The sequence below is a fragment of the Echeneis naucrates genome, chromosome 24 (assembly GCF_900963305.1).
Source record: "Echeneis naucrates chromosome 24, fEcheNa1.1, whole genome shotgun sequence".
NCBI classification, from domain to species: domain Eukaryota; kingdom Metazoa; phylum Chordata; class Actinopteri; order Carangiformes; family Echeneidae; genus Echeneis; species Echeneis naucrates.
The window spans coordinates 11,935,154-11,961,652 of NC_042534.1; the positions used below are offsets into that span (position 1 = coordinate 11,935,154).

At 40.9% G+C, this 26,499-nt stretch overlaps 1 protein-coding gene across 1 annotated transcript in view; it reads right to left on the reverse strand.

Annotated features, from left to right (window-relative positions):
* Nucleotides 1–26,499, reverse strand: part of evlb (Enah/Vasp-like b) — a 35,962-nt gene that overhangs the window by 5,644 nt on the left and 3,819 nt on the right. The window contains exons 2-4 of the mRNA XM_029496578.1: nucleotides 6,059–6,227; nucleotides 4,974–5,151; nucleotides 113–179 (exon numbers count right to left, since the gene is read on the reverse strand). Of these exons, the coding sequence (XP_029352438.1) occupies nucleotides 113–179; nucleotides 4,974–5,151; nucleotides 6,059–6,227 (414 nt within the window). The remainder of the gene's footprint in view (nucleotides 1–112; nucleotides 180–4,973; nucleotides 5,152–6,058; nucleotides 6,228–26,499) is intronic.

Consider the following 26,499-nt stretch of genomic DNA (forward strand, 5'->3'; position numbering starts at 1 on the left):
GCATTGTGTTTTCAGCTTGTTTCTGCAGCCACCATATTACACATTTAATATTGCAGAGAAAAACTCACATTTTAAACACAAACCATTTGAGGAGCATCAAAGATAATTTTACCTCGCTCTCTGAGCTTCGATCTCATCTGAAGTCGGTCCATTCTGGACTTGGCGCTGGACAGCTGGACCTAAAGATGGACATCAAAGCAGAAAAACATGGTGGAAGACATGCTGAAAAAGTGACGCTGGCCTCAGTAATCCATTATGAATTTTATAATGATAATTAAAACCTGATCCAGTCAAGACTATTAACAACAAATGGCATGGAATTAAACAGCAGTTGATCATTATGTCCTCTTTCCTTTGTAATGAGGAAAAAATTAAAAGCATATTAATCCTTCACTTTAGGAAAATATAAACTGATTCATTCACTTTTACTGTCGAAGGAAAGCAGAATATAACCCCAGTGTGACTGAGCATAAAACAGAGGTGGTTAGCTCTGCCGGCACACTGCTCCTCTGTTTACTCCTGTTACCCTGAATGCTCTGTTAGGGATCCATGATGCTCCATTTGATTGTCAACACTGTGCGAAAACATTGTACCCAACTAACACACATGCGTTTTTGTCTGGGCATCTGTTTCTTTTGAAATGTTTAATTGACTTTAATGGGAAACTAAAAGGCCATGGAATATTATTCTCTAATAAAAAAAGGAAATGTTAAAACAGCAGGATAATTAAATGTGTCTGAGCTACTTTCTATAAATGGACAGAACTTGACTGGAAAAGAGGAAAGTGTCGACTGCAAATGTAAAATAATTGACAACAAACTGCAGCATCTGTTCTTGGGGTTAAAGTTCACAGGCAGGAGAAAGATTTGTTTTTATTTCACACACTGGCTGGTTTTAGAAAAAACAGCTGGGACTATTTTCTGTTAGAAAACCTGAAGCCACATAACTGATGTCCTGAAAACACGGGAGAGGAGGCTCATGACCAGAGAGACGTGGCTCTCTACTATGTTACTCTCATGCTTCTGATGTGATATGAGCTGCAAAGCATGTGTGAGTGAGACCTGCAGTTGGAGAGCCAGATAGGAAACACAATTAAATAAAGACACAATGACGACAAGAAAATGTCAGCTAAGGGAGCACAATTCCAGTCAAATCTGAGGGAAAGAGTGAATGTTGTCACATGACTGAATTCACCTGGGACAATATCAATTCTACATTGTTCCCCCTGAGAAGGACTTCAGAGGAAACATTCAGAGTTTGCACTCACATTTGTGTCTAGGAAAGTACAAGGTCATAAATATTTCTTTAAGTTATGGGAATTAGGGTGAAAGCTTGACTTTTATTTTGTTGCTTTATGATTTCTGAACTGCTCATTGAGATACTGTCATCTAAGAGCACAACATAAAAACACTAATGTCTTTCATTTAGCTCAGACTTTGTAAGCCCCCTTTCTAATGGAAGGTATTCCTGATATGACACTTTCACGGCTCTACGGAGTCAGGCCATTTTTGGGGTCAGTACTCAGCAACGATACTCTCCACTGCTCACATCTCCAGTGGAAGCGACTCTCTGGTGCTAATGGCTGCCATCTATCAAGTAACAGAAGCCCAAAAACAACACACAACTGCAAAAGACCTGACTAATTCCTAGTACCAGATAGCTCATAATGAACACATGCACACACACATTCAGTGTGTCACCACAGACATGCAAACAAAGGACAACTTAATTCATATTGTTATTTATTATTACCACTTGGCAGAAAATAATAATTTTTACATTTTCTTTTCTCGGCTTTCAGGTCTATTTTTTTGCTTTAAAGCCAATTGGGGCTCTGTTATTTGCTGACTGACTGTTTGAAACTGTTTTAAAGGGCAAATAAAGCATGGTCTGTGTTGGTCCTCTTCTCCATCAGGCCAAACATCATCCTTTTCCACCATCTGTCATTCTAGTCTGGTGTCCTGTCTCTGCTCACTTGCAACTATCTGTGTATATTAAAATATATGTGAAATAAGGTGCATTCCTTGGCGTTAAAGCTCAAAGTAACATAATCAAAATGTAATTTATTTATTCACTGTGAGCATTAGAGACTGAGGGTGTCTGAATAACTCTGTCCTTTCAGTTTCTTGTAATTCATGACTCTAAAAGGTTTTAGTGTCTTATAAAAGGAATGAATTTTTACTTTTATGCACGTAGGCAGAAAGCTGTGCTATACTGCCTGATGTAAAATGAAAACATAAGCTGATGGAAGAAAGAATTGTCATGTCAGTCAATCACACACTTGTAGTAATGAACACTGGAGCCGATAAAATAAGAAGTACACATACACCAAATTAAAAAAGCAAACACAGACACACAGCTTCACTACCTACATGACATGCTGAAGAAGAGGAACCGGCTGTAGCAGACACAGAGACACTGACAGACCAACTCCCTGCTGACCATCTCTTGCTTCCAGCTACTCTTCCTCTTCCTCCATGTCCATCCCATCTACCTCTACTGCTGCCTCTTCACCTGCCCCCCTCCCCTCCCCCACCCACCCCCAGTATCAAATGTCATCTTCTTGTAACCTACACCTTCAGGCAGCAGCAGTGCAGCGAGTATCTCTGGTTAATGTTTCAAAAGGTCGGCTTCGTCTGTAGGCTGTGCCGCTTCATGCAATTTACAAACACAACTATTAAAGAAGGCCGGTTCAGATGGAGCGTCATTAATGTGCATCATTATTGTCTATGTTTAAATACGTGCAATAGACTCTATACCTAATGGAAATCCACATTTCCAAGACTAGTACCCCTTCTTCAAGGGAATGGAGTCAATCCCAGCTCACATAGGCTCACCAATTATTCTAACTCTCCTGTCTTTGCACTGTGGGAGGAAACAGGTGCAGAGAGGAAAACGGAAATAAGCTCATGAATGGAGCCGAATTTAAGTCATTAAATTAATTTACATGCTTACAGGTCACAACAATTGTGCTTCTAATTAAGCTAAAATGACAACTTGGGTATAAAGACAAACCCTGGTATGTGAAAATAACACTCATTATTTCTACCATAAGCCGAAGGATGAAGGGTCAGGTTGTGACCTCCTTACCACTAGAGGGTGTCGGAACACATGCTTATTTGAGAGCAGGAAAAAAAAACAGATCATATGGAGCTTTTGTGGTGTAAGGTCCACAACTGAATGGAGGAAACAACATACCAATCATCCCTCTCATTCAAACACACAAACGTTAAAGCTGGTACTCATTTTTTTCCTGCAGTCTGTGAGTGTGTGTCAGTTTAAATACCCTCATGTGCATAGATTGGATCTCTTCATGCAGCTGTATTGCAGCAGGCTGGTAACAGTGAGGCTATCAGTCTATATGTCTGTCAAGTGTGTGTATCCTCATCTTGTGTGTTTGTACACTTGTGTCTGGCTGCTGTCACTCGAGCCTCTTTGTTCCCCATCCTGTGTTATTAGGCAGATGAAAAGATCTGCTCTCTGGCACGGCAGCCCGGGGAGATCTTCTCAATGACTCATTCTAAATAAGAGGCTTGAGGGGGACTGCAGGGGGAGACACACTACTGCTGCTGCTGAAGTGATGACTGGCAAACCGCGATACTCACTCCCTCTCTCAGTCTCTAATTCTAACTATTTAGTTTTTCTCTCTCCTTTTGACACACTTATAGGCGTACACACACTCAGGCACACACAGGGCTCAAGAGGATAAGCCTGTCATGCTGCCATTATTAGTTAGGCCTGTGTTTTTGTCAAAGGTCTATGGTGGATTAAAGCGGCTTAGATGTGACTGGTTGCAGTACACCCTTATTCATTTTAATTGCACTTTGATGGCAAATATAACTGTAGGACTGAGTATCTGAATTCATTGGGTGTGAAAATGAAGCTAATCTATATTCTCTGTCTATATATTCTAAATTCTCTTTTATCAGCTACTCATGAAAGTAGCTGATAATAGAAAACAGAGAGGATGATATACAACCAAGAAGCTTCCTCAGCATTATTAGGTCCTGAGACAAGCTGTTTGAATCCTGAGCAGAGTATAAGAAAGCATTCTGCCTTTTAATGCTTTCTACAGTACTGAAATATGTAAGTCATAATGTCCACATGGGGCTTCAGGATGCAGCTCAAGCATCTCTTCTGTGATCAGTGCCAACATCACAAACATTGGGTCTGTATCTCCACATGAACATAACATACAACCTCAGTTCTTTCATTTCCAGAGAAAGGACTCTAAGATGGTTAAAAATGTTATTTCATAGCAAGAGGGAGGAAACTGTTGGCTCCACTGTAGGAGAAGATCTCCAACTGAGCACTAGCTGTCTACATGATCACATGTTTTTTACTATATTGTTAATATCCATCAATCTTCTACTGCTTTTTCCGTTTCCAGGTCGCAGGACTGCTGGAGCCAGCTCACAGTGGTCCAAGGGCAGAGTACACCCTGGACAGGTCACCAGTCCATCACACAAAGACAAATAGACAAACAACCACTCATGCTCACATTCACACTTATGGGAGCCCATGCTGACACGGGGAGAACATACAAACTCCACATAGACGCCGCCGTGCTGCCGTATTATTAGTTCACTATGTTAATATTTAGGAACACTTATAAGCTGCTGCACTGTCAGACATCTTTAGTGGTAATTAGTGGCCATCTCAGAGAAATCTCTACCTGTTCTCCTGCTCTACATATGGCCTTTATGACAGTGATGACAAGCAATTTATCTGCTGAGATTAAACTCCACAAGCTGTGCCTGCCATGTTCACTGACACAGGTTCAGTCTCTTTTTTAAATTGACCTTATGTGATTTAGGAGCCAAGAGGAGAATTACGATGGAGCAAGCTGAGGAAGGTAATAATGCGGGTGTGAGTGCTATATAAAAGCAATAGAAGCAATTGGCTTCTGATGAAGTTTTCTATATGTGCTTTGTACAGAGAATGCATGTGAAATGGTGTGAGGTAAATCTTACCTCCATCCTGAGCACTGAGGACGTTGAGGGCAAAGAGCATGGCATTAGAGAAGGTGGTGGCCTCCTCCTTGCTGGCAAAGTTGAGGCCATAGACCTGCCTGGCGTCCCGCCACTGGTGAAAGGTTGGTGTGGCCTGGTTGTACTTGAGGCCCTTCACTATGGAGTAGTTGATAACCACCTATGTGAAAGGAACGGGGAGAGAGCAAATAAGAGAAAGAGCTGTTTAGTAAATGTTCAACCTGTATCTTAAACATCCATTGTTTATCTGCAGGGGGACAGACGTGTACAGATGGCCATACAAAGATGATCATTATTCTCTGATTGTGCAATAGTAAAGAAAAGCCTCCAACTTCCAGAGGATTAATCACAGTGTGTTTGTGTGGATTTAAAAAGTTAAGATTTCATCATGAATCTCACCATAAAGACAAAAAAAAAAAAAAAACATCTTCATAACAGCAATCATGGGTAGAAAAGCTGGTAAAAGAGCTTTACATCAAGAAGAGCACGTAACAAACACTGTTGTGAAAAAAAAAATTCTTAATCATGATCAAAAATGTTTTCATCATAAATGTGCAATTTTTGAAAGAAACTGCCTCCTTATGGACATTTCAAATGCAATGCAATTATAAATTGACAATCAAATTTATAATTTTAGCTGTTTGTGAAATGCTGGGAAAATTCATTTTAATTTTTAACCAAATTAAATTTGTAAAAATTTAAATGTAATACTGACCAGTATTCAATGAGTTCTGGCAGGAAACAACAGGAGTTGAACCCCAATCTACTTATCCTATGTGAAGTCAGGACCATATACGTCCTTCCACAGCCAAGTATCAAAAGACATCACACATATATGTAAGCGCTTTTAAACAGCTGTTTCCCTTAAACTCTCGTTCACAGATGCACTTTCCATTAACTTCAAAAGAAAACAAAAAATTATCATCTAAAATAGCCGAAATTCCAGTCTGTTGCAATCCTCCTGCAGGGCAAAGAGCTTTCCCTCTCTCTAGTGACTCTACGGCTAAAATTAGTAACACTTTATCTTCACCGCTCTTACACTGCAGCCTTTGTGTCATGGCCGTTACCTGTTGGTCCTGCAGTTTGACGCCCACCACTCTGAACGTGTTGTTGGCAGTGTTGTGGTAGATGTTGATGCGGCTGAATCCCTGCTGTCCAGGCTTGATGGGCACCCATTTCTTACTGGTGTCATCGTAGACCATGACCGAGGCCCGTGCCTGGCAAATACTCTGCTCGCTGAGAGTGAAGGAGCCAGACAGAGAACAGGAAGAAGGAGAGAGAGTCATTTAATTATGGCCAGACTGCAACAACTGATTTAAGGACAATCCACCCTTGGGCATTCTTACAATGTTTGATATCATCAATTAATCATGTTCAACATGTTACTTAAGTAATCCACTTGTCTGGTCTAATAAAGCTTTGAGGCTTTAATCCAGACCATAGATACTTTCATTAAGTCTTGTCTGACTTTGAGCATTGTCTCCGTGCAAAATGAAGTAAAGCAGTCAGTGGTTACCTCCAATAGAATGAGCTACTCCTGATTTTAAGAATTACCTTCAACAATAAAACTGGATGCTATATATTTGTTTGAGTTGAAAGACATAATTAGAACCAACAGGGCAACAACATAGTCTTATAATCCTGTGTTACACTAATAGTTTAACCTAAATGTAATCAAGAGCCTGTCCATTTGTTTATGTCATTAATGAAAGGCAATCACATTGTGTGTGTGTGTGTGTGTGGCCTCGAGTGTTGGGTTGTGTGGGTAGTGCATAATCTGAGCCCATGCATCGCTTTCCCTTTGTGTAACACATGTCCATAGATATACACACACACATACAAAGTAAACAGCAGTGCTCATTACATTACAAGGAGTCTCATGACCTTTTTCATGCGTTTCAGAGATCAAAACATCTGCAGAGTGAAAGGGGGGGGTGTTTAATGGATAAAAAGGAAAAACACAGGGGAGGAGCAGGGAAACATTTTGACTTGCAAATGAGAATAACAAGAAGAGTCCCATCTGTGTCTTTGCCTCTTTGCCATGCTAAAATTGGTGGATCAAACCCTGAGGCCAAGTGAAAAAGCTGTGTCAGAGAAGGGAAGAAAAGAGAGAAAGAGGGAAAATTCCAGGCTGAGGGTGGAGCATAACGTAAAGTGAGAGACAGCATTACTCCAACATAAAAAGACTATTCGAAAGATGCTCTGTGTATGAAAAAATAAAATTTATTAATTCATTCATTAATAAAAATAAATGAGGGTAGTGTGAGCCCTAATAATCCATCGCAAATCATAAACAGGTAGATTAGAAGAAAGAAAAAAGAAAGCAGCTGAAACTGGAAGGACCAGGATCCATTCAGATAACACATTAAATGCATTTTAAGCCAGAATTATAAATAACTTCCTTTCAGGTTGTGATGCTCATGTTATCTTTCTGTAGTGATTTTGATGTTCCCCAATACAAAATGGGCTCAAGCACCAGCAGGGCAACTGTGATTAATTTATTTTCTTTAACTTGTCAACTCAGTTAATATTTAAAAAGGACTTCTTGGCAACTACCTGAAAATGGCATCGAAGGCCCACAAGCATGAATAAATGAAGTTCCTTTGCTATAACAGACTTGAGCAGGAAAAATGGAAGAGACGGGGAGAAGGAGAGTGAGTGGCGGAAAGAGAAAGAAATAGAGAGAGAAAAGCTGTGAAGGAGTGGAAGAAACAACAAAACAAGCATTTGTGATTGACAGTTATAGGACACGCACAGACACAAACACACAGTCTTACATGCACGTGTTCACAAATGTAGGAGCCTACAGTGGTGTAGATCAGTCCATGGCAAACCCCTGAAAAATTAACAATTGCTCCACAGTGCATGAATAAATCAGATGTCTCTGAATTTACCTTGACAGCACACACTCACGCGCAGGACACAGACACACACTTTAAATGCCATCCGCCTGGGTCCGCTCATGACCAGTATGTGCTGCAGTAAATTCAAGCTGACAGGAGCAGAAAGAGAAATCTCAGAGAGCTGCTGAAGAATCCTCTTCTTCAGTTGCTTCCACAGAAACAGTCCAATCACAGGGCAGGATTATTGAAGCTATTATACACAGCTGCACCTCAGAACTGGTCCAGAATCCAGCCACTGATCCATGATCCAATATTGGAACATAAAAATATACCCCTGCAAACAATAATGATGCTCTGATCTGTAACTGCTCACTGTGATCAAATTACTCAGAAAAGACGGGAATATTTTACTAAACAATTTAGTTCAACCAGGCAACATTCACAGCAGTATTGAGCAGCAGATGTATTCTGTCCTCTAGAGCCAGATATGATGCTTAGATGACTTCATCACAAAATAATGTTACGCTGTCTCTATTAAAATGTTCTGCATTGGCGTTTGATTCATAAGATTTAATAATGAAAAACATGAATTATTTATCCGCCCTGCTGAGTATTTGCAGTGCTGGAAAAAAAAATAGCATATCTTTAAAACACACATACACAAACGCGCTCATTACATTATCTCTGGGTCAGAGATCATTTTGGGGTTAATGAGATGCTGCTTCTTTTTTTTTTTTTTTTTTCTTTAAGTTTTCTTCTAACGACAATCTGCACTGTACAGGCCAGATGCAATCAACATTTTGTTGTTATTCCTTCATCACTCATGAGTCTGCTCACAGCTGGACCAGTCACATCCCTTCAGTCTAACCAGCAGCGTCATAGTCTTTAGTTCCCTTCTCTATTCCTGAACTGTCCCTCTGCCTGTACTAAATTTAATGTGTTTGCATCATTCCTTTGATCTGAGACAAATGTGAACCATGAACTGCCACCAGAGAGGGATACGCTTTTGTGTCACACAGGTTAAGAAAAAGACAGACACAGAGAGAGAAGCCTGCAGAATTGTGGTTGGAAATATGCACGTAGCAGATCCCCGAAGCATGAAACATAATTTGCATTTTGATCCTCTCCTCGGCTGATGAATTGCCAAAAACAGAGGTGGAAATGAAATTTAACATCAAAACTGTTTGGTAATAATGTTTTACATAACAATAAGACGGACAAAATCCCTCAACTAGTTTTCTATCTGGGACAAATAGTAACTTGATTTAATTTCAAATGTGTGGAAATTTTTAAATTTTAGAACAGTTTTTCTTTGTGTTTCAATGAATCAATACCAGCCTAAAGGTAGATCTAGTATCAGCAGCTCTGAGTCAGTCATGAGATTTTGTTAATTTTTTTGGAAAAGTGTATTACTGCCCCTCCATTCTGTCAGGTACATCTGTGCTGTTGTCTTTGTGTGAACAAACTCCTATCAGTGTGTATAGCTGTGAGTGTTTGCCCATGTTCAAGGCTGCCATACATAGTCGTGCAGTAATCTGTGTTGTCAGAGAGCCTTGTACACATCTTAGTGTCCGTCCACACATCAGGCAGGCTGCAGTTCTTACACCAGCCTGCAGACATCACAACATCAAAGCTATTGTACTGCTCCACTTTCTGTGGCCTCTGTGCTCAAGGCAGCAGCACGCTGCCAACAAAGAACATTCTGCCTGAAACAGAAACACATGCACAGCCGAATGCAAATTTAGGGTTTATTCATCATATATTCTTAAATTCATAACGAATGACGCAAATGCAAGAGGAAACAGGTGGTTCGGGATCCAGAAGGTCTAGAAGCTGTCAGGCAACTAGAACTGTATTAAAACCAATAAGATCACACTATGGGCAAGCTATTTGCTAAATACAGTTTTTAAAATTAATAAAATATTTAAATATCTGTTAATTACATAAGATAATCAATAATGCAGCTCCTACTCTGAATTTTATGCCACTATGTTCTGATCTGTCAACTACATCAACCACGTGTCCTGTATTGTCAGGTTTTTGTTCTGGGTTGTTTTTGTGTTTACGCTGTCATTTTAATTTTGGACTACAGATGGAAACTAGCGACCAGCTATAATCTGATGCAACCATCTCTTCATACGCTCTATATGATTAATGTCACTTACACACTGTCACCTATGAATAAATAAAAGTATAATCATATTACACTAATTGCAAAAAAGTTTCATCATCCTAAATCTGTTTCAGTTAGATTCTGCAGCCAGCCACAGTATCATGATGGTGTCACTAACAATCGGAACTCCAAAAGTTAACAGTGTCGTGTATATTTTATTTGAACAGATTCGATCTTCATCTGCAACAAATGCAACACTCCAGTTTCTGTGACAGATCTGCTGACACAGTGATCCCACAGAAAGTGACTGATACTGCAGTGTTTGAGCTGCTAATTATATTTTGTTGTTACTGTGATTTTTAAACCCAGCAGAGCATTCATCAGAGGGAGATATAAAGACATATAAATATGCAAATGTAGCATTATAATAATAACAACAAAAAAGCCCATTGTACCAAAACTTGTACATTTACATTCCATCCTGTGATGTTTCATCGAACACCGTCCAAACTCCATTCCTGCAGTAAATGAGGTGAACAATTTATTTGATTTGTTTTTTATGTGAACATGAGCCAACAAAATGACAGACAATATTTTCTATCAGTGGAAACTGCCAATTGGCTGCAAATTGTCAAAAAAGAGATCAAAATGTCCTAAACTGATTTTATGGATTAGCTTGACCGGTAATGCTGCTGAATGCAGAACAAGCATTTAATATATTGCAAACCTTCTGGTGACGTAGCATCAACAAGAGGGTTGGCAACACTGAAAACAAGAAAATCAAAGCAGCATGGAGCTGGAGCTCATGCGGTGATCCGTCAGAAATTAGAGAATATCAGCGGGTAAAAAGAAGGAAATACAGTGACTGGGTTGCCCACGTGATGGTTTGTGATGAACCAAAGTGTGATTTAATTTGCAAACAAAATATTGGATTTGTGAGATTTGTTTTTCCTATACAAAACAGTCACCTCAGCCTTAATCAAAATACAATCATAAGACAATCAGTTCTTCTATTTCCACACTAATATTCAGCTCCAGCAGTGCTCACTAATAATACCATGCCATTACTGTGCTCAATTGCTCAAATGAGAGCCTGACTCAAGTAAAAAAAAAAAACAACAACTTGGAAATGCTTGTCTATACAATCCATTCAGGTGAAAGACGAAACACAAACTCAATCCCCATTCTGTCCATTTCACTTGCTGTTGAACTGCACTTGATAACTCTGTTCCATGAATTAGTAAAGATTATTTTGTATTTGTGACTCAGTAGTGATGAAAGAGGAGGAGCCCAGATCATAGAAAGTGTCTTTGTGTTTTGTGTCCCGCAGGCAGCTGCTCAGAGTGAACAGCCAAATCCTGAGTTAGCTCGCAGAACAATTGTCAACACAAATAGTTTTGTCTTTTTGTCTCCTTCACAAAATGCTCCTTCTTTCCTAGACATGAGAAAAACCCTCTTTGTGCAAACTGGCCAAAAACATTTTGCACATACAAAGTGTGTGTGTGTGTGTGTGTGTGTGTGTGTGAATATGCGCACATGCTTTATACATCAAAGTTGTATAAAGCAGAAAGAACAGCTGACACCTTAAACATTTATAAGCTTGCCAGGGCAAAGCTACATTAGCAATGAGCCTGAGCTAAACCTCAGCTTCCACAGAAAATAGGATAGATTGAGTTAAATAGCCCCTGCGATCCAACCACGGGGGCCAGTTGGCAGGATGAGGAGTCACTTTGGGTAAATGACATTATTCTAAGCTCATGTGACTTTCTAAACACTCATCTACTGTCAATTGTAACTTAAGAAAAGATGCACAATTGGTGACAGAACAACTTTGTCCCACTTTCTGCTGCTGCAGCTCCTGACAAACTAAGCTCGCTGTGTTGGATGTCAGCCTTATTTGCCCTGCATAAATGTACAGGGAGCTTATTCACCAGTAACTTTGTTAAATTATCAAAAAGTTTTGATATGCAAATGTGTTCTCTGTGCATGAAATACTCTACAAGGACAATCTGCCAAAAATAAATAAAAAAAAAAAAAAATAATCTATCCGTAGAGGGGGTCAGAGTATAAAATTACATTGTGTATGTCTGTGTGTATGTGTGTGTGTGTGTGTGTGTGTGTGTGTGTGTGAGGGGGTGTATCTGTCTCTTGGTTTTAAATCACTGAGTGTTTATGTGTGGAAGCTTGTTTATGTTTGCATCTGTGAAAAACAGTCCTAAAGAAAGGACACTGTCAGACTGGTTTGCAGGCGAGTTACATAAACAGTTTGCTTGCATATCTGAGGTTTCAGTGGTGTGTGTGTGTGCGCGTGTGTCTGTGTCTGTGGAGGGGGCTCTAAAAAGAGAAGAAAAGAGAGAAGAAGCGAGAGAAAGGGTCCTGCACTGACAGCAAGCTTTCAAGCAGCCTGCCGGCTCTAATACAAACAGTGATAAAACTACCTGAGTGCACAGGAGCAGTCTAAAATAACTGACCCTGGCTGAATTGGGGGACACGTCTTGGAAATTAGAGTCACCCACTATCTATCTAGACAACTTTGAGGCCCAACAGAGAAGCAGGAAAAGCTGGACCGTGACTCAGTAATAGTATTACTGTTGACTATGACACTGTATATTGAATTAAAATAGAACAGCGCCTTTTAAACTTCATCTCTGTGGACCGAGAGTTTGAAATCAGCTCTTTGGCCCAATTTTTGAAGGCTATTGCACAAGCCAATCAAACTGCGTACTGTTTTAGACCACTGGCACAGTCAGGGACATTTCCTGGTCAATACAATGTAGTGGAGAAACATGCCAGTGTTTTTACATGTTTTAGCTCATGAATCCCAGATTGCATTTACTTCTGTTTTTAGCTACAGTAGAGGGAGAGCAATGTGTCCTACACTTAAGTCCAGGCAGAACATCTAACAACATTTTAATGGACTTACCACAAAATGTGGTTCATGGATGTCCAAGGTCCCCTGATTTTTCCTCCAGTGCCAACATGAGAGAAAGAAATATCTGGACAGCAATTAGTCTGGCTGCCATAAAATTTAGTGTGGGTATCCGAGGTCTTTGGAACAAATCATTCTCACTGGACATTGCCTGCAACTCCACTGGCAGGTCAAAGTTTCCATCAATTCAGTGAAATAGCTTGACAATTTGATGGATGGTACAAAACCAACATGACACATTTAGAGTGACACAACTGGCAATGATTGGACAGATTTGAATAAAATTTAGAATTAAAGGTCAAAGAGGGTGAATTTGAATGACTTTAAAGGGCCCAGACTTTTCATCTCGCTCCATTATACTGTGGAGATATACATTTGTACAGTATTTTGGTTTATTTGAAACCCTAGGCATCTTAGAGGCACTTCTAAGCACTCCATCAGAGTTCCAACAGAGTTGGAAGGTTTGAAAAATATATTCATTCATCTATAGAGCTATGACATGCCTGGGAAAGGAGAATATCACATTTACAAATCAAGACTTAGACACATTTTGCAGAAAATATGTGTGTAATGTAGTATTCTTTTTTTTTTCTATTTTTCTTTTTTTTTTATGTTGAACTTTGAGATGTGAATTCTGCTAGTAATTCAAAAACATTCTACTCAAACAGTGTTTGTCTGAGTGTGTGTGTGTGTGTGTGTGTGTGTGCGCGCACTTGATTGTCCTCAACTTGTGTGTATATGAATGCATGCCAGAGCCTGGAGACCCTGCAGAAAAGACACACACACAAGAGAACACACAAACACACACCTAGACTCCAATGCTGACGCTGAGACCACGCAAGAGCACGCTAATCTGTTGGCATGACAACTGGAGTGGAATATTTGCTTGGCCTAGAAAATATGGCTGTGAAGAAAAGATGAATGAGCAGTGAGATATAAATAAAAAACACAAGCCGTCAGACAGTCTGCTGTTTGATTACAGACCTCACTGTCATCAACAACACTACAATGTCCTGCGTCATTATGTGATCATCAAGTAACTTTCACATGAGGCTGTGACAGTGTATCAGTGCAGGTGTATGCATCAACACGTGTTTAAGTCAGCCTATTCACTGCTGGAATATCATACAAGCCACTCCGTTGCCTTGAAGGCAGACACTGCAGACTCTGCAGACCATGAAGCATATTTATAACTCTTTGCTGTGACTAATGTACATGTAGGCTTGCTCTGGGGATTTTGTTAGTCGCTCTTCAAACCACTAAAAAAGCCTTAAATGTCTCTTGACAGTCCATATGAGATGGGCACAAAAATAAAGCTACATTCTGGTCCCATAAAACAGGGCTGAATTTATGGGTTAATTCCAGCTGAAAGCGTGTGAGGAGAGGGCAAGGATGAGGTTCTTTTACTGCTGCACTGCATGATCGCATAAAGCATTTAAGAGTTTCCTCAACTCTTTTGGCGCAACTGCTGAGCCTGAAAAAGCAGCACAGCAGAGGGTAAATCTTGCTGGGGAGGGCTGAACCAAATGGTTTTAATGTGCAATAAGGTGCTCTCATATTTGATGTTGGCCACGACTTTAGGCATTATAATAGTGATGGATGAGAAAGTGTTGAAATTTTAAGTCAATTTCTGACTGTGCTTCTGAACTGCATCACATCAGGAACAGTTGGTATAAAAAGGTCAAAAAGCAAGTTGGCAAGTTTACTTTTAGCAGACATCCTCCCGCACTCTTCTGACTTATCCTCTAATCTCAGGAGAGGACAACAAGCGGAACAATAGAAATTAAAGAGAGGAGTGTTTGTGGCTGGCCTCGGTTGGCTTATATCAGGGAGGCAGAGGAGAGTGGAAAATAACTGGAGCCTTAGCAGTGGAGGATTTAGACTTGGAATGGTCCTTTATGTCTCTGCAAAGACAGACAAATCCTCTGACATAACAGAGGCATCAGCAGTGAAAACACATGTTCAATAGATCCCTGATGAGTTGATTGCAGCATTAAACAAACAAGTTAATCTGCGTGCAACTGCCACACAGCTGAGATTTAATACGATGAGACCTGAATCCTGCAAATGCAAGAGGGCCACCTTAAAATAATAGCTTTGAGATACTCTCTTATTTGCTATTTTGTTGAGTGTGAGAGAAGAGAGGCTCCATTGTACCATCTGCCCACAAATATGAAGCTGTATCCATTTTGCTGTTTAGTTTAGCTTAGCATGAAAGCAGGAAACAAGGGGTAAACAACTGTTTCTGTTAAATAAGAAATGCACCTCTAAAGCTAACATGGAATTAGACGTATTTTCTGATGCAGATATATGCATTTTCTCCACCAGTGCACAGAGCCACATCTGTCCACACATTTCCAGTTATTTTCCAACTTGCCAAACTATTCTTTGTGTTTCATTTGTGGCATTAAAGGTTTCAAGTCTAGTAAAGAGCCAGACATTCTTGTCTAGTTTGTTCTCTGTGGGAATCTTGATCTTGGCTTAATGAGCGTTTGCTGGAATGTTTAATACGAAGTGTACAGCCTCAGGCCTTCTTTGTCTACCAACAACTGGAGCTGAGAGCTACTGTAAGCATATTAGAGGAGTCTTACTTGGTTGGCCTCCATTGGTGAATGTGTGCGCATGCATGTCGGTAATTTTCCCAATAAGCCCATGCATGAGCCATCAAATCAAAGACTAGGAAGAGCTATTCAGACACCCTGCTGAGTAGAAGACATAGAAGGAGAGAAGCAAAGCAGGAAGAGAGGGACTGAGGATGGAAAGGAGAAAAACGATTTAAGACTGAGGTGGTAGAAAGATACACAATATATGCAGTACAGTGAGGGGGGAGTGGCTTTAAAAATGCATGCAAATCCATTTGGCAGAGGGGAAATATCTCTGTAGGTGAGAGTATGGCTAGAGCATTAACACTAACAAGGAAACACTTCCCTGTCCAAGGAAGAAGAAAGTGAAGGAGGAAAGAGTCAAGGGTAGGAGAAAAGGGAAGCTGTGGAGGTGCCCTGAGGCTGAGCTCTGTCTCCCCCATGATGCCATTTAACTGCTGCTACTTACTGTGGGAGCCCCACACTCAACCCAGACATGTTTACATGTGATCCATTTTACAGTCGAGCGTTTGCTGAAGGCCATTAGGTTAAGTGCTCTCTATTTCAGAATACAGCAGGACTGGAAAGTCTGCATATCTCTCACACTCACAAGCATCTGTAATTGACAGTCTCCTCCTCTTTTATAAAACACCCAGTGCAACTCTGTGCATGCCGCCACGTCAGTTGTGCCACAGATCATCAGTCAGTGCATTCAACGACCCAGAATATTTCACAAATTTCCAGATGTACTTTCTTATATTTGACACACTTGTGAATTCGACACTCTCTCTAATCTGTCAGGCCACACTTGTGGCCGTATTGTATCATGCATCATCTGTATTATTCCCTCACTGATGGAATGATAATACAGAGAGCTGGTCTCCTTTGGGAATCCTGAAAAACAGAAAGCCTTTCCATCAACCCAAGACATAATCCTCAAGCAATAACTTACATTACAGCAGCTCTTGGATTTAAGTCAAAGGCTTTCAAGGTGAATGAATTTAGTGAGCTGAAGGGAGAATCTGTCTATGCCGCTGAAATCCTTATTTTAGTGGGGGTGGGGAGGCCAGAAAATCCAAAGATGCTTTAACACTGTAAAACAACTGTCCACCTCTGTTTATGTCTTTCCTTACACAAAGACTCCTACCACTGATGCCATTTTGAGGTTAGGTGATGTAAAATGGCCTGTGACTTTCTGCACCCACCAGAGAACTCCTTTGACAGATCATGACATGATCTCCAAAGTGAACAGCAAAGTAGACCTCTTGTACAGCACTGGTGCAGCAGATAAACCTTAACAATTTGATTCCATTCAGATGACCGACTTCCAGTCTAAAACATCTGCAGTGAGTAAGGCCAAGAGTATTACAACAAAATCCAAAATATGACACTCCTCTTTGCAAGGCAATTGTTTCCCATTATAATGTAATGCCTTCTAGAACTGCTAAAAAAGGTGTATGAGGGTATTTTTTAGAAGTTGCAGATCAGCAGGGAAACGTTATAGACAACCAAGAAACAATCTGCTGGATCTGCACACAGAACTCAGAATGAGTTTGTTTCATTTGTTAACTTTAAATTAACAACTTCTGTTATTGTGTGTGAACTGTGACTGTTGTAACTCTCCACACATCACATAAACTATCATTGTTTTATCATAATGTTGCGTGTGTGCATGCTAATGTGCATGTGTGTTTACTTACTCAGCAAGAAAAAAAGCCACAGATCAAATACAATAGAAACACCCACACACACACATCCATTTGCATACACTGTGCGAGCATGAGCCAGAATAAACAGGAAGCAGATTGTCTGCTCTGCAGTTCAACAATTGCAGAAAATATTGTAAAGGAGGAACCTTAAAGACAGCTAGAAAATAAAAGCTAAAATGCAGAAAAAAATGCTACCAAAGACAGCAAACCAAACATCATAAAACACAAAGACAAGCGTTATGTCACTCTCTTCTTTGTGTTTCTCTACCACCGGTAGTGGAGGTTGTAAGTTCCAATCAAAGCGTATTTTTTTGTGTCTATGATATAATTTCCAGAAGTCTGTTTCTGCCTGTTCGGATGACAAAGCCACCCTGGAGTTTTAACTCAACAAAATTTACACCAGCAGTGTTTCCAAGAGACACTTTTTAGGTGCTCAAAAATTTGGGTGTAGTGTGGACAGCGGGCATAAAGGCAACAAAATTAAAGTGTTTTTCTGATAAAAGACAACTTTTCCTTCAGTATAAGGGTACATGTGCACAATAAGAAAGCTATATCACAGCCAAAGGGAAGAGTGGCTAATAGCCAGAAGCTAATCAAGGGAACAGGCACATCACTAATGGAATTATAACTAACATTAATATTGGTTAAAAATAGCTTAAACCAACAGATGATACGTCTTTTCAAAGTAATGAAGCATTCAGATTTAGTAGTCAGATTCTGGTTTGGTAATGAGGAGCATTTCATGGTTTAGTTTTTACCAATTTGATATATGCACCCATATATGCACCCAAAAAAACAAACCGCTTTACTCAATAAAAGTAGCTGACAAATGACATTCACTGCTAAACTGAAATGATGACGTCTTGTAAAAACTTGTTTGACACACACATTACCACATTGGCAGGTTTTCTGCGTGTAATTCATAAATGTACTGGATGTGTATTTGTGATCTCATGGATCGGTCAGAGCTGGTTGTCATGGTTATCTGGCTATACTGTGGCTAAGTCTACATCGGTCACCATGGAGCCCAGGCTGTCTCTAATATCGCAGCATCCCTAACAAATGTTTTCCAAAGGCGTGTGCTACACCAAAACCACAATCAAAGATATTTTCTATTTTCTTTTCCACAATCCCACCAGCTCCTCTTTCCCCCTCTAATTTCACATTCATTTATCTGCCTGTTTCCTTCTAACAATCACAATTCACTCTTTTTTCCCTTTGCTGAGCTTTGCTTTTCTCACCATCCCCCCTCTCTCCTCTGGTCTTGTATTTTTTTTCCCCGTCATTTCCCTCCTCTCCCTCTCTCTGTCCCTTTGGTTTCTCATTTTTACTCCATCTCTCTCCTTCCTTGTCGCTGTGGCTCTAATAAACTTGCATTGATGGTGTTTCTGTGTGTCAGTATGCATCTCCCATGTAGTCAGCTGAACTGACTTTAAAATTGATGAAAAATATGAGTAGTGAGCCTTCTGTCCAGTAAAAGGTACAGCAGCCAGTGTGTTTACATGTGTGGGATAAATTTTCTGCTTATTTCAGTGAATATTCATTGCATAAAATCTTATTTGTGAAAATGGGATATTGCATAAAGGCTTCAATTGGTTTTGTGAACACACATCACACTTTAAATCTCTTAAATCTCTCTAAATGCATGCATGGTTTGTGTGTGTGTGTGTGTGTGTGTGTGTGTGTGCGCTAGCTGCCCTCTCACAGTGTAGAAGAAAGTGGTGTGATGCAGCCAGAAATGTGAGACTGTATTTGTTGTTGTTGTTTTTAATCAAAGCTGCAGTCGACACATACATCAAACACTGATAATTGCTGACATTTCCTGATGTTTGGTTTGCTGATGCAGTCATTTCTAAGGTGAGGCTGCAGTTGATTGATCATCTTAAATTGTTTATTAGCTTTTAGACACAGGGAAGATGAGCCTTCTGGCCAGAAACAGAGCACAGACCTCAGTTAAAGAGAGCAAGCATGGAATATAAGCAATCACATTAGAGTTAAAAGCGTGATGAATGAAGTAATACTCCGAGGTAATGTGACTAAAGTGAGCAAAGACTTAGCTCTATACAGCATTTGCCTTATATTGTAATCCAGATAATTACACAGTTACTTTAGCTGTGTCTTGTCTTTTTCCCCCAGTAATGTTGCCCTGCTGTGAACAGACTCAGGCTCCCGTGGCGACATCGGGGAGCTCGGCCAGGCCGTGATAGTGACACGTTGTAGCCCCATAAAGCTGCTCCAGCCTTGAGCACTCGCCAAACTTAAAGCTGCTTAGTGTGGCAAAACTCTGGCTGAGTCCCTTAAAGCTGCACTAATCAGAGCTGTTAGAGAAAGAATCATCAAATGTATCGCACACCAGATTACAAGGAAATCTAGAGCTATGGATGCAGTGATAGACGGATGGTGATGGATAGAAGACATATGGTGAAAGAAATGCATTCAAGTGAAAAGGCAAATATTATCTTGCGTGGATGTCACACAGCATCAGGTCTGACTGAATGCCTAAACGCAACAGCTCCATTCTGCACAATTACGCTCAACAAGACAAAGAGCAGGCAAGCTGTTGCACATGTGCGCATGCGCCTTTGAGCGCTCTGAAACCATGACGGCAGGCGTCGGCAGTGGATTCAACAAGCCCTCCTGAGCACTTTTTTGATTGGAGAGAAAGAGCAGCAGAAAGAGAAGGCGAGAGATGCAAACACAGAGAACAAAAGAGCCACAGAGGCAGCCAACAAGAGGGCTACAGCGGCCAAAGGGCCCTGGACGGCAAATATAACAACTGCAGCACTGTTACTCTCTCCGTCCACTTGGCAAGCTCTTTCATACGACATCAATGCCCTCTGCTTCCCCCAGGAGCCTGACACTTTATTGCTCAGCTAGCTAAGACATTAGCATGCAGTCCCATCCCCCTGCAAGGGCAACCAGCCGCTCACAGCAGCACTCGTCATACACAGAAACGCTTCATATGCAGCAGCAGCTGGGGTTCTCTACAATCATGATGCTCCAGCTACATTTTGGTTTGGATCTAATGGAAATGGAAACATGAGACCTGGATGACTCCACTAATCAGGAATAATTGATGGATTTCTGATCTATTGAGAGATCCATCACAAGCACCTTTGCTGCTCTTACCTGACTTTGAACTCAGTGAGCTGTGGCTGTGCCCCTGGTTCAGCACAGTAAATCTGGGGGAAGTAAAATCGATGTGATTGAAGGTTGATGTCCATGGTGTCCACACACAGAGGACACACAGGTGAGCCCTTCTCCGCAAGTAAAAAAAAAAAAAAATTGGGCAAATTTGTTGTGTATTTGCTGTGCCAGTTGTTTTCTTCCTTTGTCTTCCTTTTCTCACCAACACTTTCACTTAAGGTCAGAGTTCAGCAGAAGCATCCCCAGTCACCTTCTTCCCAAATGGTCACAGAGCGCTACCACCAGGAAGGCATCCCCCTCCTCTTCATCTCCGCCATGCACTGAACATTCAATCACCTCTGCTGCCCGTCACTGAACAGGCACACTAACCTATTTCCCCACTGGCAGCCACTGTACACTCAAGCAGCTGTGAGCACAAGAACAAAGATGACTCCAGTAAAAGATGCTGCCTCCAAAAAAACAAGAAACACAAAAATAATCCTGGTTTCTAAGTCACCAATTCATCCTTTAGCCCGAAGAAGAGGTAAATTTGTGAAAATTGAAAAAGAAATTTGAACTGTGAAGGTAAAAAATGTGAGAGTATCACTCAGCCACACACAGAGAGGACTGAATGAGATATGAGAGTCCTTTGGTTTTTACGCTTCTGAGATAGAGAAAGGGGGTAAAAAGGGAGAGATGGAGATAGAGAGATTCCCAGTGCTATGAGGCGTTGCCCTCACTCTGCCTCTCCTCTCTGTGTCTCATTGGATTACCTCCTCCCTCTCCATCCCCCTCTCTTCCCTCCACCTCCCTCCATTCCTCCCCTCCCAGCTGTGACAAGAGCGATGGGCCGCCAGCCCCGGAGGTTGCTGGTCCTGCCCCTCCTCCTCCTCTTCCAACGCCCCCCCCCCCCACCAGACTGCAGGATTGGCTGAATTTAGGATGTGTATGCCTACACGGAGAGAGGGAAGTGAGGCGAGGAGGAGGAGCTAGAGATTTTAATTCATCTGATGGTTCCCATCTTTTCCTCGCATATGATTTGAGGTGATCCAGCGATGGGTGGAGCTCCACATGCAACCGAGTCACAAACGTTCACACTCGGACACATACACACACTGATCTAACAGCTTAAATTGGATGTTCACAGGAAGGGACACAGGTGATAGAGCAGGTCAACCTTCGTTGTGTGCTTCAACTGGATGTAAGCATAATGAATGTAAAAATCCTCACACAATTAAAAGCATGTTCTACGTAATATGAAGATGCAATTATTTGCATAAAACATACTGTGAATTTCCAATACCTACATTTGCCCCTTTAATATTCCCCTGCACTATTTACAGCCGTCGGAAGCATGTAGATTAAATATGATATAAGTGGTGTGTGTGCCCATAACACTAATCTTCTGGGTGGATTCCACATCACTGTGGCTTCCAGTAACCAATAAATCCTTTACATATTTACAGCACATCCTCCAATACCCCTGCCCCCCCGTCCCTTTCTAGTACAGTTTGCTTCACTCACACCCACATCTGCCCTCCTGTGTTTTTCCAGCAGGCAATTTGATTGATTGGACTAACTTCAGAACTGTTGGATGATATGGTTTGCTCTGTAATTGTTGTGGACAGCAGCGGAAACTGCAATTTGAAAGCAATTCAGTGCAGTTTACTTGGCTGTTGACAACATTGTGGCAACAAATCTTTATGCCAGTAAAATTTCATCCTCACCTTTCTTACATCCATATCAAATAATTTTACACAACTGTCAGACTGTCGGAAAACATATTTACTTAAACTTAACGTCTGCTTGCAAAAAAGAAATAAAAAAATACTGCTCCACAGCAACATCACACAGATTCAAAGACATTCAGCTGTACTGTCACAAACTTCTGAGTCTTCAAACGTTTAACAAAGGGGTAGACGTATGTCAGCTGTTGTAGCCCCAATGATCCAGCTTGGAAAAAGGCTCTGGGTTCTATCACAAGCCAAAATGTCCCTCATGACACTACCACAGTTATTTTCTGAATGCTCCCCCATAACCACTGAATATTTTTACACTTTCTGTACACTTCGATTTTTTTGTCGCTTAATTTCATGAGGCATTGGTTATCTCAGCTACAACATACTACACGCAGCACAATACACAGCTGTCACAGCTGACACTCATTCCAGTTGTGCAGTACATCACAATGCACATCATCTCAAAGCACTTTGCAGATAAAGTGGGTGTCTTCACAATATTATAGAGAGAAGCACAACAGCTCTCCAAATCAGAGTGGAATCAGATCGTGAAGAAGAAAATGGGCAGATAATGTGTTGCCTGGTTCTTTAACTACACATCAGGTGAACAACAAAAGTACCAAAGCACAGAGTTAATCATTTTAATCACTTGTTAATTTGCATCCAGTATTTTTACTTCCTCACTCCACTGATATTTTATCAGAATTAAAGGATGTTTTTTGTTTTCATGTTTGAGTATACGATTTATGCAACATGAACTGAACATATGTCTGCCCATACAGGTTACAGGACAGCAGAATTAACTCATGTCAGCCGTTTCCAGGGGACCCACAGCAGACTGGACTATTTCTCCTGAAGCTACATGAATCTCCTCTGTGTATGAAAAAGCAGCAAAAGACTGTTTACAGTTATACTACAGTTGTCACAAAAGGACAATGTGAAAGCGGCAGCCCATCTGAGCAAAGGACAAAGTGTCGGTAAGTAGAGAAGATAAAAGCAGCAAACTGACAGATGAGGTAGCACAGATGGGGGAAAGAAGGAGGACGATTTTAGAGTAATCACATGAGGGAGGGGCTGTGGAAAAAATAGGTGGAGAGCAGAAAAGGGGATAGAGGAGTGGACAGATGGACAGACAGGTAGAGACAGAGTTAAATGCCTCTGAGTGGAATCAGGATAAGCTGGATCAAGAGAGAGAGAGAATCAGAGTGAGGGCAAGACTGTGCAGGAGGGAAACAGGAGGGGAAAAAGATGGAGAGAGAAAAGAGGGCAGGAAGGGTGAAGGCATGAAAGGATGAAAGGATATCCAGCCTCCACTTACACTTCACCCATCCCCCAGTCCTCCCTCTCTCTCTCTCTCTCTCTCTCTCTCTCTCTCTCTCTCTCTCTCTCTCTCTCTCTCTCTCTCTCTCTCTCAGGTGACACCTATTCTAATCCACAAAGACACACACTTCAGTTTCCATCATCTACCATGTGTGCGTGAGAGAGAGTGAGAGAATCAGTGAGAGAAAGCGGAGTATCAACCTGGCTATCAGAATACAGCAGGAGGTTTTGCCTTCTGGCGAACACACAGCATGAAGAGTAGAGGTGCGACTGTGTGTGTGTGAGAGAGAGAGAAAGGGATAGAGTGAAAGGAAGATGGAGTGAAACAGGAAGGACAAGTGAGTATGAATGTGCAAATGTTCATACAGGCTACTGAGAGGGTTTTGAGTTTCAGCTCCTTTACACAGTCAAACATTTTTAATAAGCATTCATATTCTGTGCTTTTTGCAAAACAACTTTTCCAGCTCAATGCATGTTATATCTGATTTTACAGGAAATGCACCAGCTGAAAGATTTCAGCCTGCCGAGTGAGCAAAGGGGAGATTTCATCAGTGGATGACATGTTCTCCTGTTAATGTAACAGAAAACGCACTTCATTTAAAAGTCAGATGAAATTGACCAGATTAACACAAATATTGTATTCAGGATGTACAGGTTAAGATGTACATTCTACATTGGAGGTGCATTATTTGCCTCTGTCTCCTACTTCATTATTTTTACGCCAGGCTCTTCATTTACTCTCTTTAAATACGCGGATGTGCAGTTGTTCAACATCAGGCATCTCTTTGATGGAAGATTTGTCAGGAAAAAAAAAATGTAAAACTGCATGAGACATCTGCAAATACTCTAGAGTGATGGGTGAATTTAGCAAAACTTCCTGATGACACAATTGCATGTCTTTTATGATTCACAGACTCGCACACTAACACTGACCACATGAAGGCCCTGTCGGCTAGTTGACAAACCACACACTTTCATGGGTGATGACGCATATCTATACAACCTGGCTCCACGAATACACACACACACACACACACACACACACATATATGTATATAATACACACTGAACCCATATTGGCAAATGTTGAACACTGATTTTCTTTCACAGTGTCTTAAGAAATAAATCATCTGGATGTTTTCAAACCATGTGGGCATTCTTCCTCACTGACTCCTGTCTTATCCTCTTCACATCACCTCCTCTTTGGTTTTCTAGGTAATTTCAAATGTTCCTTGCTATAATAGCAAGGGCCAAACAAACTGATTTAAATGTACTTGTTATTAGTGATGCTTTTACTTTATTCTGACATTTCAGCCTCACAATGTTACGTTCTGCTGGCATCAACACAAATGGACCCACTGATCTTGAAGTTAAGTTATAAAATGACACAAAAAGAAACTTTCAACTGGTTTACCAAATACAGAGACTATTAATAACAAGAGCTACAATTCCTTGAGGGAACTATAATTTATGGGAGTACTTTTACTTCATTGTCAGTGTTTCTTTTCTAATCCAATGTCTGACAGCCCCAAAAAAAAAAAAAAAAAAAAAAATCATACATACGAAATTGTACATTTTTCTAGCTATCCATGACATATACAGTAGTTCTGTGTAATCCAATCTGACTCCCTCATCCCCACAAACACCCACAATCCACCTGTATGCCACCACACTATACAAGGCAGAGAAGAAAGGAGATTAAATGAGTGTGAGCGGTGTGACAGAGAGGAGTTTAAACATCTCTGGCATTTCTTGGCCGCTCAGTTAACTCACAATAGCTCATCCTCTCAGGCCAGGATTGAATTTCAGATGCAAACAAATGCGTGCACGTGTACATGCACACGCAGGCGCGCGCGCGCACACACACTGACTCACATGAGCCGATCATTTTAATTATGCCACACACCAATGGGAGCTGGCAGGAGCTACAGAGAGGGGGAAGGGAGACAGAGAGGGGAAAAGGAAGAATGAGTGATTTCTCTTTCATTCACAAAGATTTGATTACCTCTCTTTTGCTCTCTCTTCAACACTTATACGTCTGTGTGGCTCATCCTCATCGCTTTGTGTCCTGACACCTCATTGTGTATATTATGACTCACGAGCTGCATTGTTGTCACCACAACTGCACTGTGTTATTATAGAGATTCAAAACAGAGACAAGACATGTGACCTCACACCTGACACTGGATGCATCACAGTTTCAACATTTGTATGCATGTTTTGGGCAGCCTTATGACAAATTTGGCTGATATTACTCACAATTGTGATGTGGCTGCAGCGCCACAGTAAAATGTTAAAGCTGCAGCTTGTGTGACATGAAACATAAATTTTCCCTGAGCAGAGAAACTGTAGATCTCCCCCAGCCAAACTTTCGGGGCTCACTGTCATAGATGTCTGTGCAGTCAATTAACAAATGTTCCCTTAAGATACTAAGTTTCCAATGAAGCTGGCAAGTCCACAGTTGATGACAGGCAATGAAGTCATCACTGTTCTAAAGAGTCAACTCATATTCATATACCACAAATCTGAAGCCTGCTTTACTGTGCTGTTTATGTTCAGTCTTTTTTTTCCACTGCAGCACCATACATAAGTCAGAGGGAGGTGGATGTGGTGGTTAATGGGAGAAGGAACCAGAGTGCAGCACATCTGGCCAGAGGTTCTCATCAATATTAAACCAACCTCCCTAATAACAATGTTATCATTTAGAAAATATGTATATTTACATAAAATAGTTTTCTGTATGATATCAGGTTACAAGTGTACTTACTGTTGCTAGTAGATTTACTACACTAACTGTTCAAGTATGGCTGTGTATCTCCATTAAGTGCACAGGTAGTGATTGATAATCAATAGTGGGAGTCAATATTTGTCAAACTGACACAAGGAGCTAAGCATTTACTTAGAGATAAATAATACAAGCCATATTTCAAACTGATGTTTAACTTGCACCAACAGATTTTTTTGCACACTCACTCACTCATATTGCCACTTTATCAGCTGCTAACTGTTACAGACACATAGAGAGAAACATTATTGCTCACTTCTAGCTAAACACTACATTCAATTTTCTGGCTACTCCTAATGTTTGCTGCAGGGAAGGTTTATCAGAGCTTTTGTGTTGCAAGTGGCTGAATTTATGTGCTTAGA